Source organism: Scyliorhinus torazame, chromosome 4 (genome assembly GCF_047496885.1).
Source record: "Scyliorhinus torazame isolate Kashiwa2021f chromosome 4, sScyTor2.1, whole genome shotgun sequence".
NCBI classification, from domain to species: Eukaryota; Metazoa; Chordata; class Chondrichthyes; order Carcharhiniformes; family Scyliorhinidae; genus Scyliorhinus; species Scyliorhinus torazame.
In genome coordinates, this window is record NC_092710.1 from 215,583,614 (window position 1) to 215,598,974 (window position 15,361).

General features: G+C 46.1%; 1 protein-coding gene across 2 annotated transcripts in view; it reads right to left on the minus strand.

The window, feature by feature from the left end:
* nkain2 (sodium/potassium transporting ATPase interacting 2) overlaps window positions 1-15,361 on the minus strand; it is an 851,703-nt gene that overhangs the window by 123,131 nt on the left and 713,211 nt on the right. For both annotated transcript variants that reach the window (XM_072499279.1, XM_072499278.1), the window contains one exon: window positions 5,656-5,856. In XM_072499279.1, coding sequence (XP_072355380.1) covers window positions 5,656-5,856 — 201 coding nt within the window. The remainder of the gene's footprint in view (window positions 1-5,655; window positions 5,857-15,361) is intronic.

Here is a 15,361-nt window from a genome sequence, read left to right on the forward strand (position 1 = left end):
AGTGAGGCAAAGCCTGGACAGAATTTAGCGGGATAAAATGGAGCATCGTTTCGCGTGCATTTAGCGGGGTGTTTCTCTGTGCTGAACGGCCCCGCTATCAAACGAGGCTTGTTTTGCTTTTGGCGTCTGCGTGGAACGTCTTGCCGAGGCCACACTTACCTTAATTTCCTATATTGATGGTCAGAAGAGATCGGGGGCGTCATTCTCCGACCCCCCGCCGGGTTGGAGAATCGCCGGGGGCTGCCGTGAATCCCTCCCCCGCCGGTTGCCGAAGTCTCCGGCACCGGATATTCGGCGGGGGCGGGAATCGGGCCGCGCCGGTTGGCGGGCCCCCCCGCTCGATTCTCCGGCCCGGATGGGCCGAAGTCCCGCCGATAAATTGCCTGTCCCGCCAGCGTTGATTAAACCACCTTTTGAACGGCGGGACAAGGCGGCGTGGGCGGGCTCCGGGGTCCTGGGGGGGGTGCGGGGCGATCTGGCCCCGGGGGGTGCCCCCACGGTGGCCTAACCCGCGATCGGGGCCCACCGATCCGCGGGCGGGCATGTGCCGTGGGGGCACTCTTTCCCTTCCGCCTCCGCCACGGTCTCCACCATGTCGGAGGCGGAAGAGACTCCCTCCACTGCGCATGCGTGGGAAACAGTCAGCGGCCGCTGACGCTCCCGTGCATGCGCCGCCCGGGGATGTCATTTCCGCGCCAGCTGGCGGGGCAACAAAGGCCGTTTCCGCCAGCTGGCGGGGCGGAAATTCCTCCGGCGTCGGCCTAGCCCCTCAATGTGGGGGCCCCCAAAGATGCGGAGCATTCCGCACCTTTGGGGCGGCGCGATGCCCATCTGATTGGCGCCATTTTGGGCACCAGTCGGCGGACATCGCGCCGTTTCGGGAGAATTTCGCCCCGGGTCACCATTTTTAAATTCTGCCCTATATCCCTCAGACTCCCCACCACAGCCTCCGGACCCTGCCAATGCTCCAATTAACCTGCTAGGTGGCCTTGAGCCCCCCCTCTCACCTCACCTCATAAAGGCGTGGCACCTCTGGGCCTGATCTCTGGCAGCGCCAACCTGACATCAGGTATTGCCAGCCTGGCACCCTGGCAGTACTCCTGCCAGTGTTCCAGGCTGGTAGTGCCAAGGTTCACAGGTGGCAGCAGGAGTGCCAGCATACCACCTTACTCACCCAGGAGTATCCGATGGCTTAGGAGATCCCCCAGCTGCCATTATGCCTGGTTTGTGTGGACCAATGCTAAAAGGCGCCATGGTGAGGTCTCCCAGGCATGGGAGTTCAATCCCAGACCTTGGGAGAATCTAGTGCAGACATATTCTGCTCACTTAAATATGCAAATCTGGATCCCGCCCTCAGATCGCAACGCCTTGCCAGATCTCATTAGATCTCGGGAAGCGTCCCAAGCATCGCAAATCTCACAAAAAGACCCAAGTCAAGTGTGATGAAGCCGTTCGATCATGCCCCTTATAAATATTATGTATGGGGTTGCAAAGTATTAGAAGTATAAAGTTCAGTAAGAAGTCTTACGACACCAGGTTAAAGTCCAACAGGTTTGTTTCAAATCACTAGCTTTCGGAGCGCTCCTCCTTCCTCATTCACCTAAGGAAGGAGCGGTGCTCCGAAAGCTAGTGATTCAAAACAAACCTGTTGGACTTTAACCTGGTGTTATAAGACTTCTTACTGTGCTCACCCCAGTCCAACGCTGATATCTCCACATCAAGTATAAAGTTGGCATCCTATCTGCAATTCAATCAATGACAACAATCTAATTGTGAAGGCTTTGTGATTCCTGCATTTATTTTCATGGATTATCCCATTTAACCCCCAGAATGGTTTTACATTAGGCCATATGCTATTAGGCCATATGCTACATTTTATTCCAAGGATTTTATAACAAAATGCAAATTATTGCAAATTATGGAGCTGGCGAGGAGAAGAGTTTATTCAGTAAGCTGAACATCAAAAGATAACCTTCATTCATTTAAACTCCTATGTCACCTCAGCGAGAGGAGCTCAGCTTTCCTGAAGATGCACCATCATTCAATCGGACTAGTGAACAGCTGAAAAACTGACACCTACATACTTCAGAGTATACGCTAAAGGAAGGGTCTTAATATAATGAATCACCAGTCACAAGTGCACAGAGCAAGGATTGACAAACTTGTGATTTCTACCACCTAGAAGGACAAGGGCAGATGCATGGGAACAACACCACTTGCAAGTTACCCGCCCGCCCCCCCCACAAGCCACACACCATCTTCACTTCGAACGATATCACCTTTCCTTCATGTTCCAAAACCACATGGACTTGAAAAGTTCAAGTAGTAGCTCACCACCACTTTCTCAAGGGCAATTCGGAATGGGCAATAAAAATGATGGCTTAGCCATCGATGCTCATGTCTCATGAAAGAATGAAACGTTGGGATACCACAGGTGCGAGCTCACCTGATGGCAAGATCATTTGCTAGCTGTGGTGCAGAGAACTCCGATGTAGACTATGAAGTCCCAGGCTACTGGAAAAGGCTAATTGGCAGAAAATGCGAGGTGGTCTGGATAGCCTACTAATGAACATGTATACAATGCCTCAGAGCATGGAAGAGTCCAACTCCAATTTGTGTCTTTATGTCCCACATGGAGCTGGTGGCTATATCCATGAACACAACAGTGATGCCCATCGTATGCAGCCTCCCCTAAAAACCAGCATTTCAGATGGCTGCCATATTGTCTTTAGAGGCTTGTGTTGACAGAAGCTTTGAGGGCATCATACCGCTCCTGTACTCTGTTCTTGTGTCGATCTTGCTTAGGGTGCTGAAGCACAGTTCCATGACAGTGACCGTACTCCATGGGAGAGGCTTCTGCTTTCGTCTCTAAAGGTGGCAGCATCTACTGCTCCCCCATCACCCACTCCACCAATGTTTTTGTACCATATAGTCAGCCAGACCGGATTGCTCTTGCCAAGACAATGCAGCCTTTAGTTGGGCGTTCAAAGCCCACGGCTACTCAATGTCCATTACACTGGCCAACTGAAATGTTCATATTGGAACTTCAGCAGCCTTCCACCAAGCTGTAGCAACTGGAAAAATACTTCAGAGCAGTAAGGATGCATGATCGTTGGTCTAGAGGTATGATTCTTACTTGTCCAAGAGAAGTTAGAAGGATTAAACCCACTACTAACTCATGAGTAACAATGTTAGTGATGCCACTGACCCCTCCCCCACTCCCTCCGACAAGTCCCCAACCAGCCCCAACGCCCTCCACTTTCCTAATAACCTCCTGACACCCGTCTACCCTGCCAAACCCCTGACTACACCCCAATACCTTCTCATCTATACCACACCCCTGATTACCCCCATCCTCCTGATTACCCTCCCGACAGATGACTAACCTCCCGAACCCCAACTACCCTCTGACTACCCCCACCAACCTTCCCCACCCCGATTACCCCCAACCCCCTGACTGTACTCCAATTATCGTCCAAGCCTTCTGACTGCCTTCCCTACCCCTACAACTGGCAAACCCCCTCACAACCAATCTCCCAACCCATTTTAACCTCCCTTCAACTGATCCTATCCGTACCTTCCTCACCATCCTACTCACTTATCTCATACACTTACCTTCTCCCCACCTTGTCAAAGTGGCTGGGACCTTTAAAATTTACTGTTTAATTTTTCCCTGGAATTAGATGAAAGAACAAACATAACTCCAGCAGACTGCAGCAGAAACTTCCCTAAGCCCTTCCACCAGCCTTTTTACCTCTAGAATTTCCCAGTGGGAGTATTGAGCTGCATCCTGGTGGTAGGGCAACAGTATCTTCATAATTCTAACCAAGATGACTAGTTTTAACATTTGATACCTCTGTCTTTCATCCCCTCACAGCTCAAATGGAACTTCCACACCTCCAAGAAGCTTTTCTGTGTCAAGGATTTCTTTTGTCCTCAACAATTCTGAACTCTCTGTTATGACCTTATAATTCCAGTACTTGACTACTGTTCCCATATACACAGAGGCTGTTCTCTGCCATTCCTGAACACGGTGTAAGAAAAAGCTTGGCTCAAGCAACACTCTGGTCAAATATACTGGGATCAACCCCACCAGTGACCACTGCTGTTTTCCTGCCAGAGAATGCAGGGTCACGGGAAGGTCACCTAATTCAAATGTCTCTAATAGATTCCCAGGTGGCTTCCCTACAACCGGCGATCCTGCTTTATACTAAATATCACAAACAATGACATAAGTGGCCAGGACAGGAGTATGGTGATATCAGTATCCACCACAGGGAACTTCTTCATTCTGTATGTGCTGTCTCATTGGCAGGGGATCAGGCTATTAAAATAATTATTTGCTTCTTCTTCAAGGTTCCACACATTGATGCCAGCCTGGATCCAGGTGGACTCCATTTCTTGGGAAGTAGCCTACTCTGACAAGGGGTAGGATGCCCAGACGTAGGCTCCTTTGAGAGCTTAATTTGCAGAAACTCTTGATTTAGGTAGTCCCCAACCCCACTTCGCTTAATACCACTGGCTCTGTAAAGGATAGTTGGAGATAAAAGCAAATTACTGAGAATGCTGGAATCTGAAACAAAAACAGAAAATACTGGACAATCTCAGCAGGTCTGACAGCATCTGTGGAGAGAAAAGGGAGCTAACCAGTCGAGTCTGGGTGACTTTGTCAAAGCTTGTTCCTTCACAAAGCTGATGACCAAATTTCCTACCATTCCAACACTACCTCTAGAATTACGATGCAGATATTTTCATCCCCTTTCATATGGCTTGCAATCCTTCCTCACTTCTCGCGTTCATGATAATCATTCTAATCATTACTTTATGGAAACAGAAATAAACAATTATGTTCTCACATTCCCCAATCTAAGATCGGATGCTGCATTTTATGTGGCCCTATCAGCTGTGCGTGGTGCACGTAAAATAGGCAGGATGCCCACCTCACCACCTTCCCACTTACCCCTGAGCTCACCCCCATATTACATAAGGATGGGGGCGGGGAGCCAGGCTCCAAAATCAGCAGCCTACCTACCATTTTTAATAAGTAATCAAAGATCAATTATGCTTGTTACCAAACCAGTTGACCCTAATAATACGCTGCTCACATCATAAAATAGTTGGCATGGACAGTCGGGTGGGAAAATAAATTCTTTAAAGTGCAGGAAGGAAAGGTGGGGGGAGTGAAGTATTCTATCAATGGGGGTTGCCTTTTGCGGATTGAAGGTTGACCCTACTAAATTAAAATCCCCTCTTTCGTCCCACCATTTGCTGTCTGAAACCCACTACCTGCATCCTCTGAACCCTTACCTAACCTGTTCTAATCCACTCTCCCGAGGACTGGATTTGTGTATTTCTGGTGATCCACTGGGCCTTCTTATGCTTCCTAGTACAATCTCAGCACTAATGTGCTCTTGGCACTGCCGACCAACACCTCTCGAGAGTGGAGAGAAGTTCCACATGCATTCTTTAGTCTGCCTGCAGCACCTCATGGCACCCGCATAAACCCTCTTAAATTGGGGTAAATGGAGCATACAATATTGTTTCAGAATTTCTCTGACTTTTTCCAAATGAATGAGCGGGAGAACATCTCACAGAGATTCACTACCACTGTATGAATTACATGATGTGAACTACTGAAAGGCAATGGGTACTTACTGCAAGGATAACTTGTAGCGAACTATGTGCCACTTCTATATACTGGTATTCCAGCAGGCACCCTTTGATATAAATGTAGCGGTGATCCTCTGGTACCCATTCTGGCATATCAGTTATAGTTGCCACCGCACATCCCGGTCCATTCTCCATCCACCAAGAGCGATGCATAGAAATGTTAAAGGTCATAATCAGGTCAGTATCCTGTGGCAGAAAAAGATGATAGGTTTAAAAAGCTATTGAAATGTAATGATCCTATGATTCAATATAGTGAACATTGGCTATGAGTAAATTCTCAGCTGACCATAAGAACCTTCTGAAGAGTCACACATACTCGAAACGTGAACTGTTTCTCGCTCCACAGATGCTGCCGGACCTGCTGATTTTTCCAAGCATTTTCTGTCTTTACTTAAATTCGTTGAAACATTAGTTTTAAGGGGACACATTTCACAATGTTTCAGCAAGAAAATTGCAAAATACTGGGAGGTATACAGATTAGAATGGCTACATTTTTGTTATGTAAAGGTATCAAGGCATATCAAGTGGTGGTTAAAGAGGTTGAGATTCAGATCTGCCGTGATACAACTGAATGGCAAAACAAACTCGAGGAACTGAAGGACAGGTTTAAGGGAGAGGGATGATGGAACTTGGGGGAGGACCTCTCTGTTTCAGGAGATCCTTTGTTGTAGGGCCTTAGTAGGACCTGGCATACAGTCAACAGAGGTACACCTGTTCATTTAAGGTCTATCATCTCCATCATTGGTGACTACAGGACAGGTATGGTGATCCTGGCTGAGTTCAAAGGCTTGATTCCCAAACAAATCTTTTCCTGTTCAGTACATTCTATTTTATCCTAAGATAGGAAAACCAGTATTGGGGTCTTCACTAAGTATACATGTCCTGGTTTCAGATCCTGTCCTAAATTCTGCTCTCCCACCGACCCACCAGAATTCTGTCCTCCTGGGTGACATTTCTACCTTGTTTGTTTACACCAAGACTTTTGACCCTCTTGCTAGTTTGCTGTGCAAGGAATTAAGTAGAAGGATTTCTGCTTCAAATATATCTATTAGTCTACGATCTCCCGGTGTCTGCATGGGTTTCCTCAGGGTGCTCCGGTTTCCTCCCACAAGTCCCGAAAGACATGCTTGTTAGGTGAACTGGACATTCTGAATTCTCCCAAAGTGTACCCGAACAGGCGTCGGAGTGTGGAGACTAGAGGCTTTTCACAGTAACTTCATTGTAGTGTTACTATAAACCTACTTGTGACACTAATAAAGATTATTATGAAACAATATATTATATGAAACAGAAATCCGTACATTTCTTTATCCTCTTTGATATGAGCTATGAAGGCAGCCGGTGACATGTAATATTTAGATAATATACTAATTTTAGAATTTTTATATGAATTAGCAATAACACTTTAAAATGTTATAGTAACCACACTCAAATAGTGTCTTGCCTGCTGAAATCGAGGTAGTGGAACAGGTAAGCACAGGCTGCTGGCAATTTTGTTTTGCCAAAATATACATTATTCATAAAGTATCTGAAAGAACATTACAAACATTTCAAAATGGCCATCATAGAAAGTATAATAATATTCAGGTTTTGAGAGAACTGAATCACTGATGAGAACCTATTTGCCTGCTAGTCTGAAATGTTCACAGTACTTCTTTTATATTAAAATCACACTCAAGACCTCCTAAAAGATCTCAGCATGAATCTCTACCTACAGTGATAAGGTAAGGTAACGTTGCAATAACCAGATGATCATAGGTGGCTTTCCCCTTTAAGGAGGAGAGCTGACTGACAGTGATTTAATATGACGATCACCGCACTTCAGGTGAGGGGCAAGGTTAAGAAGGTGGGCCGACATGAATAAACTCAGCCACTATGGTTGAGATATTGCTCTGCATCATGAACCAGCTGTCTGGTCAACTGAGCTAAACCGGCCCCTGGTGATGGTAAAGGCTAGTGCCAACATGTATACTTCTTAATTAGTATTGTTTTTTAGTATATTGATCATTTATGTATAATCAATAAAGTCAGGCCATTTTAAGACAATTCTTTTGCTTATCTTTCCCGAGAGGTTTCATCCCGAGAGACACTACTTGACTCTAATACTAATGGTTTTCAAGACATGGGAGACTGATAGCGAAGGTAAGAGTCCATGTGATCCAAGGAAATTTGGCACATTTGATCCAGAATTGGCTGAGTGTCAGGATGTAGAGGTTGATGGTCGAGGGGTGTTTTTCTGGCTGGAAGCAAAATTGCCAGTGGCGTCCCGCAGGAATCCGTGTTGGGGCCCTTGCTGTTTGTTTTTAAAAATTCATTTACGGGATGTGGGCGTCGCTGGTTAGGCCAGAATTTATTACCCATCCCTAGTTGCCCTTCAGAAGCTGGTGGTGAGTTGCCTTCTTGAACCGCTGCAGTCCCTGAGGTATAAGTACACCCACTGTGCTGTTGGGAGGGAGTTCCAGGGTTTTGCCCCAGCGACAGTAAAGCAACGGTGGTATATTTTTTTAGAATAATAATCTTCATTGTCACAAGTAGGCTTACATTAACACTGCAATGAAGTTACTGTGAAAAGCCCCTAGTCGCTACGCTCCGGCGCCTGTTCGGGTACACAGAGGGAGAATTAAGAATGTCCAATTCACCTAACAGCACGTTTTTCGGGACTTGTGGGAGGAAACCGGAGCACCCGGAGGACACCCACGCAGACATGGGCAGAACATGCAGACTCCACACAGACAGTGGCCCAAGGCGGGATTCAAACCTGAACCCTGGACCTGTGAAGGTCCAGCTAAGTACTAGCTACTGTGCTGCAGAAAGGACTTAGGCCCCTCACTTGGGAGGAAGTCCCACCTTAAGAGAGTTGCCAGTCAATCTGAGTGGCCGGCAGCTCTTCAGTTCCTGCAGCAACAACGGTCACAGGGCGGAGAGGGTAGTGATGCGCGAAGGTGGACAGGCCATGGGAGAGGTTGCTCCGGAGGTCACCAGAATTTAAGCAGGGGTGGTGTCTGATTTCTTAAAGGGATTTCTGATGGAGGCACCCTGCCCAAGATCTAACCCTGTTGATATTCGACCTTCCCCCAAGCAAGTTCAATCTTTCTGTCAGCCTAAAACTTGAGGGTGAAAAAAAGCCAATAATTGGCTACAAAGGCCTCAATTCAGGCAAAGATGGTCCGAGGCCTTTCCCACTCCAGTGTAAAATCACTGTGTAGACACGAAGGGTGAGAACCCAGAGTGAATTTTGTTCCTTCAATTACAAGCTCCCCCAACCTGCCTAAAAACCTGCTGGTAGAGGAGCATGAAAATTCTGCCCCATGTGTAAACAACTGGAGAAGGCCAACTAGCCATACTTTGTAATTGTTGTGACGCACAGGGCCGGGCCAATGTGGAGTACAAGCTTTCCAACTGAGGGGCGGAGGCCCCTCATCAGAGGGAGAAAAAAAAATCAGAGTATATAAACCCGGGCCAAGTGTGAGCTGGAGCGGTAGTCCCATCCGAGACCTGTGTGCAGAAGTCTTTACACATTTTTGTAAATAGGGCTGGTTTAGCAGAGTGGGCTAAATAGCTGGCTTGTAATGCAGAACAAGGCCAGCAGCGCGGGTTCAATTCCCGTACCGGCCTCCCCAAACAGGCGCCGGAACGTGGCGACGAGGAGCTTTTCACAGTAACTTCATTGAAGCCTACTTGTGACAATAAGTGATTATAATTATTATTTAAAAACTTTCATTCCCAATACTTGCCGCTGTGAACTCAATAGTAAACAAGAAGTAACACGGTTTACGGGAATGCCATTTGTACTTCTATTTCATGTAACATAGCATTGAGTACAAAGAATGAACGCGTGTTCAGTTACTGGTTACATGACTTGAGCCCTGAGGGTGGGGAAATAAAGCAGGTGACTTAACCTTTAACCAATTGAAAGGGTTAGAACAAGTTATGTCTAAATATGGCACGACTTTCAAACTTCGGCTCCGCCTTACACCCTGAAATGTTACAATCTGAAAATAAGCACAGCTGCTTGCCAGTTTGCTCAAAATGTAAACCTTCAGGCTATTGTTTGCAGGATTGAAGATCTGACTGCAAACTAACACACAAAAGCCCAATGTAAACCTCTAAACCCCTGGCCACCAGCTGTCTTGTCAAGAAATATTATGTCCAGTCAAAGGCCCTGTCCCCTTCGCAATAACATCAGATACATCTGCCAATCAAATTCACTATCTCAGGCTGGCTGATCTTTCTATCGGTATAAAGGCGCCATGCCAGTTGACAGTCACCTGTTTATCTATAATTGAAGTGTGATATAGATTAAACTGAATACCGACACAACAAAACGCTGCAGAGTGCTTTTGAGTAATAATGCTCCTTTGAGTAATAAATACTGGGCATGATTTAATTTTTAAAAAACGAATCCCGTTTTGGGCGCGGATAACGGGGTGTTTCTCAGAGCCCGCAGCACCAATGGGACTTTTGTTTTTTTGGCGGTGGGGGTTCCCGCCAAGGCCCTACTTACCTTCATTAATATTCATCAAGCATTTTTTTTAAAAGAACGCAATTCATCTTTTTTGACAGAATGGTAAAATGAACTTGCAAAAAGCTAGGGCAGGCTGAAATGAATAAGGAGGCAATCAAAGTAGCATTAAGTGTGGTAAAGGCTAAAGGCTATAATTTCCGTGCCTGCAACAAAACTTGAATCATGCTTGCACATAAAAAGGGTTCACATCTAACTTACTATATGCCAGTAACTGAAGAATGCAAAGCACATTACAAGACATTTGGATAAAGGCTCAAACAAGCAATAAGGAAAAAACTGAAAAAAATGATTTGCAATTTTGAGACACTCCAGGAATTTATAGAATTAGTTGCGTAGGTGTTACATTAATTCGTAACTCGCATATTAAAAACAAGAACAAGTTAATTAATTAAAACATGTAAAAATTTGTAAAAAACAAATAGATATATTGCTGGAATTTTGAAGTTAAAAACCATTTCTGAAAATACCAGCAGAGGTGTTGTTTTTTCAAAAGGGTGAGGTCGGACAGGAACAGATTGAACATTACAGCCTCTGATGGCATCAGTGGTTCCTTCAGAACATGACATGATTTTCATAGGGAAGGCAGCTCACCCTGCCTGCCACACCACAATTCTCACCATTGACCACTGTGGGATTTGAGCCTGAAACCCCAGGACATTGCTCTAAGTTTTGGTTTATCAATTCAGGGGCCTAGACCACGAGGCTACATGAGGAATGCCGCCAATTAACAAATTAGTGAGTTCGTTGTGGAGCATATAAACAGTCTTCAAAAGCAGGAGTTTGAGATTTTCTAGAAGCACAGGTGAACAAAGGGTCTAGGACAGGTGATGGTGTAACTGCTAGCCATAAGTCCCAATGAACACATTCTTTAACAGCAGTGATAAATGGGAGATTTAAACTCAGCTGCTCAACCAGTGACACAGAGTTGTAATTGTTGGTGCTGAGAAGCTCGTATTTGTGAACAATGAGTGGTTGAGCAGGACATTAGGCTCCTGGCATTACTTGGGCATCGGACGTTGGTAGAGGAAACCCTGGTGAATCAACAAGAAAGTTGAAATGGGAGCAGGCTAGATTGGGCATAGTGAAGAGCACCAGATGCACCCATCCCGGCAGGAGGACACCGGAGCAGCATAGCAAGGGGAAGAAGGCACTACCGAAGGCATTGGGTGTATCCCCAAGATTTAGATTTAGATTTGTCACATGTACCAAGGTACAGTGAAAAGTATTGTTCTGCATGCAATCCAGGCAGATCATTCCATGCATGAAAAACATAGGATATATGATAAATACACAATGTAAATGCCTAGACTTAGACATCAGGTGAAGCAGCATATGGAGTATAGTACTAACAACAGTAGAGAAGATGCAGAGGGCGATCAGTTCAGTCCACAAGAGGGTCTTCAGGAGTCTGATAATAGCGGAGACGAAGCTGTTTTTGAATTTGTTAGTGCGTGTTCTCAAACTTTTATATCTTCTGCCTGATGGAAGAGAGAATCACCCTGTTGGGAGGGGTCTTTCCTTATGCTGCCCGCTTTCCCAAGGCAGCGGGAGGTGTAGACAGAGTCAATGGATGGGAGGCAGGGTTGTGTGATGGACTGGGCTGTGTTCATGATTCTCTACAGTTTCTCATGGTCTTGAGTCGAGCAGTTGCCATACCAGACTGTGATGCAGCCAGATAGGATGCTTTCTATGGTGCATTTGTAAAAATTGGTAAGAGTCAATGTGGACATGCCGGATTTCCTTAGTTTCCTGAAGAAGTATAGAAGCTGTTGTGCTTTCTTGGTCGTAGCATCAATGTGGATGGACCAAAGCAGATTGTTGGTGATCTGTACACCTAGAAATTTGAAGCTGTCAACCATCTCCACCTCGGCAGTTTAGGCCCCTTATTCAAAGCGAGTCACGTTGAATAACCATGTTTCTCGGCACTGTGAATGCCAGGAAACACGAGGCTCAATGTGCTCTCTAGGGGACTTTGTTTCCTGTTGGGAAGATCGCATCCTGATCTGCACTGTCCAAGATTCTGCAACATGCATTGTATCAGCTTGAACAGCTGATTGCACAACCTGACCACTCTCGATGCTTCTGGCATATGTACAGCACACTTCCACTGGTGGCCTAACAGCATAGGATATCTTCTGGGGAAGCACAGCTCGTGCCATTTACACCAGTAGATGTGCGGTAGCCCAACTTTTCAGCGTAAACTTTAAATTAATCTATGTGCTCATAACACAATAGCAAAAAACAGTTTGGACCATTATTCTTATTTCCCCGTTTTAACTGTTGTTTCCTTCTGGGAAATACTGGAAAATAGCTCACATACACTTCATAGAACATAGAACAATACAGCGCAGTACAGGCCCTTCGGCCCACGATGTTGCACCAAAACAAAAGCCATCTAACCTACACTATACCATTATCATCCATATGTTTATCCAATAAACTTTTAAATGCCCTCAATGTTGGCGAGTTCACTACTGTAGCAGGTAGGGCATTCCACGGCCTCACTACTCTTTGCGTAAAGAACCTACCTCTGACCTCTGTCCTATATCTATTACCCCTCAGTTTAAAGTTATGTCCCCTCGTGCCAGCCATTTCCATCCGCGGGAGAAGGCTCTCACTGTCCACCCTATCCAACCCCCTGATCATTTTGTATGCCACTATTAAGTCTCCTCTTAACCTTCTTCTCTCCAACGAAAACAACCTCAAGTCCATCAGCCTTTCCTCATAAGATTTTCCCTCCATATCAGGCAACATCCTGGTAAATCTCCTCTGCACCCGCTCCAAAGCCTCCACGTCCTTCCTATAATGCGGTGACCAGAACTGTACGCAATACTCCAAATGCGGCCGTACCAGAGTTCTGTACAGCTGCAACATGACCTCCTGACTCCGGAACTCAATCCCTCTACCAATAAAGGCCAACACTCCATAGGCCTTCTTCACCACCCTATCAACCTGGGTGGCAACTTTCAGGGATCTATGTACATGGACACCTAGATCCCTCTGCTCATCCACACTTCCAAGAACTTTACCATTAGCCAAATATTCCGCATTCCTGTTATTCCTTCCAAAGTGAATCACCTCACACTTCTCTACATTAAACTCCATTTGCCACCTCTCAGCCCAGCTCTGCAATTTATCTATATCCCTCTGTAACCTGCTACTTCCTTCCACACTATCGACAACATCACCAACTTTAGTATCGTCTGCAAATTTACTCACCCACCCTTCTGCGCCTTCCTCTAGGTCATTGATAAAAATGACAAACAGCAACGGCCCCAGAACAGATCCTTGTGGTACTCCACTTGTGACTGAACTCCATTCTGAACATTTCCCATCAACCACCACCCTCTGTCTTCTTTCAGCTAGCCAATTTCTGATCCACATCTCTAAATCACCCTCAATCCCCAGCCTCCGTATTTTCTGCAATAGCCTACCGTGGGGAACCTTATCAAACGCTTTGCTGAAATCCATATACACCACATCAACTGCTCTACCCTCGCCCACCTGTTCAGTCACCTTCTCAAAGAACTCGATAAAGTTTGTGAGGCATGACCTACCCTTCACAAAGCCACGCTGACTATCCCTGATCATATTATTCCTATCTAGATGATTATAAATCTTGTCTCTTATAATCCCCTCCAAGACTTTACCCACTACAGACGTGAGGCTCACCGGTCTATAGTTGCCGGGGTTGTCTCTGCTCCCCTTTTTGAACAAAGGGACCACATTTGCTGTCCTCCAGTCCTCTGGCACTATTCCTGTAGCCAATGATGACATAAAAATCAAAGCCAATGGTCCAGCAATCTCTTCCCTGGCCTCCCAGAGAATCCTAGGATAAATCCCATCAGGTCCCGGGGACTTATCTATTTTCAGCCTGTCCAGAATTGCCAACACCTCTTCCCTACGTACCTCAATGCCATCTAATCTATTTACCTGGAGCTCAGCATTCTCCTCCACAACATTATCTTTTTCCTGAGTGAATACTGACGAAAAATATTCATTTAGTATCTCGCCTATCTCTTCAGACTCCACACACAACTTCCCATCCCTGTCCTTGACTGGTCCTACTCTTTCCCTAGTCATTCGCTTATTCCTGACATACCTATAGAAAGCTTTTGGGTTTTCCTTGATCCTTCCTGCCAAATACTTCTCATGTCCCCTCCTTGCTCGTCTTAGCTCTCTCTTTAGATCCTTCCTCGCTACCTTGTAACTATCCATCGCCCCAACTGAAACTTCACACCTCATCTTCACATAGGCCTCCTTCTTCCTCTTAACAAGAGATTCCACTTCTTTGGTAAACCACGGTTCCCTCGCTCGGCACCTTCCTCCCTGCCTGACCGGTACATACTTATCAAGAACACGCAGTAGCTGATCCTTGAACAAGCTCCACTTATCCAGTGTGTCCAACACTTGCAGCCTACTTCTCCACCTTATCCCCCCCAAGTCACGTCTAATGGCATCATAATTTCCCTTCCCCCAGCTATAACTCTTGCCCTGCGGTGTATACTTATCCCTTTCCATCCTTAACGTAAACGTCACCGAATTGTGGTCACTGTCCCCAAAGTGCTCACCTACCTCCAAATCCAACACCTGGCCTGGTTCATTACCCAAAACCAAATCCAATGTGGCCTCGCCTCTTGTTGGCCTGTCAACAAACTGTGCCAGGAAACCCTCCTGCACACACTGTACAAAACACGACCCATCTAATGTACTCGAACTATATCTTTTCCAGTCAATATTTGGAAAGTTAAAGTCTCCCATAATAACTATCCTGTTACGTTCGCTCTTATCCAGGATCATCCTCGCCATCCTTTCCTCTACATCCCTAGAACTATTTGGAGGCCTATAGAAGACTCCCAACAGTGTGACCTCTCCTTTCATGTTTCTAATCTCAGCCCATACTACCTCGGAAGATGAGTCCCCATCTAGCATCCTCTCCGCCACCGTAATACTGCTCGTGACTAGCAGCGCCACACCTCCCCCTCTTTTGCCTCCTTCTCTGAGCTTACTAAAACACCTAAACCCCGGAACCTGCAACATCCATTCCTGTCCCTGCTCTATCCATGTCTCCGAAATGGCCACAACATCGAAGTCCCAGGTACCAACCCATGCTGCCAGTTCCCCTACCTTATTTCGTATACTCCTGGCATTGAAGTAGACACACTT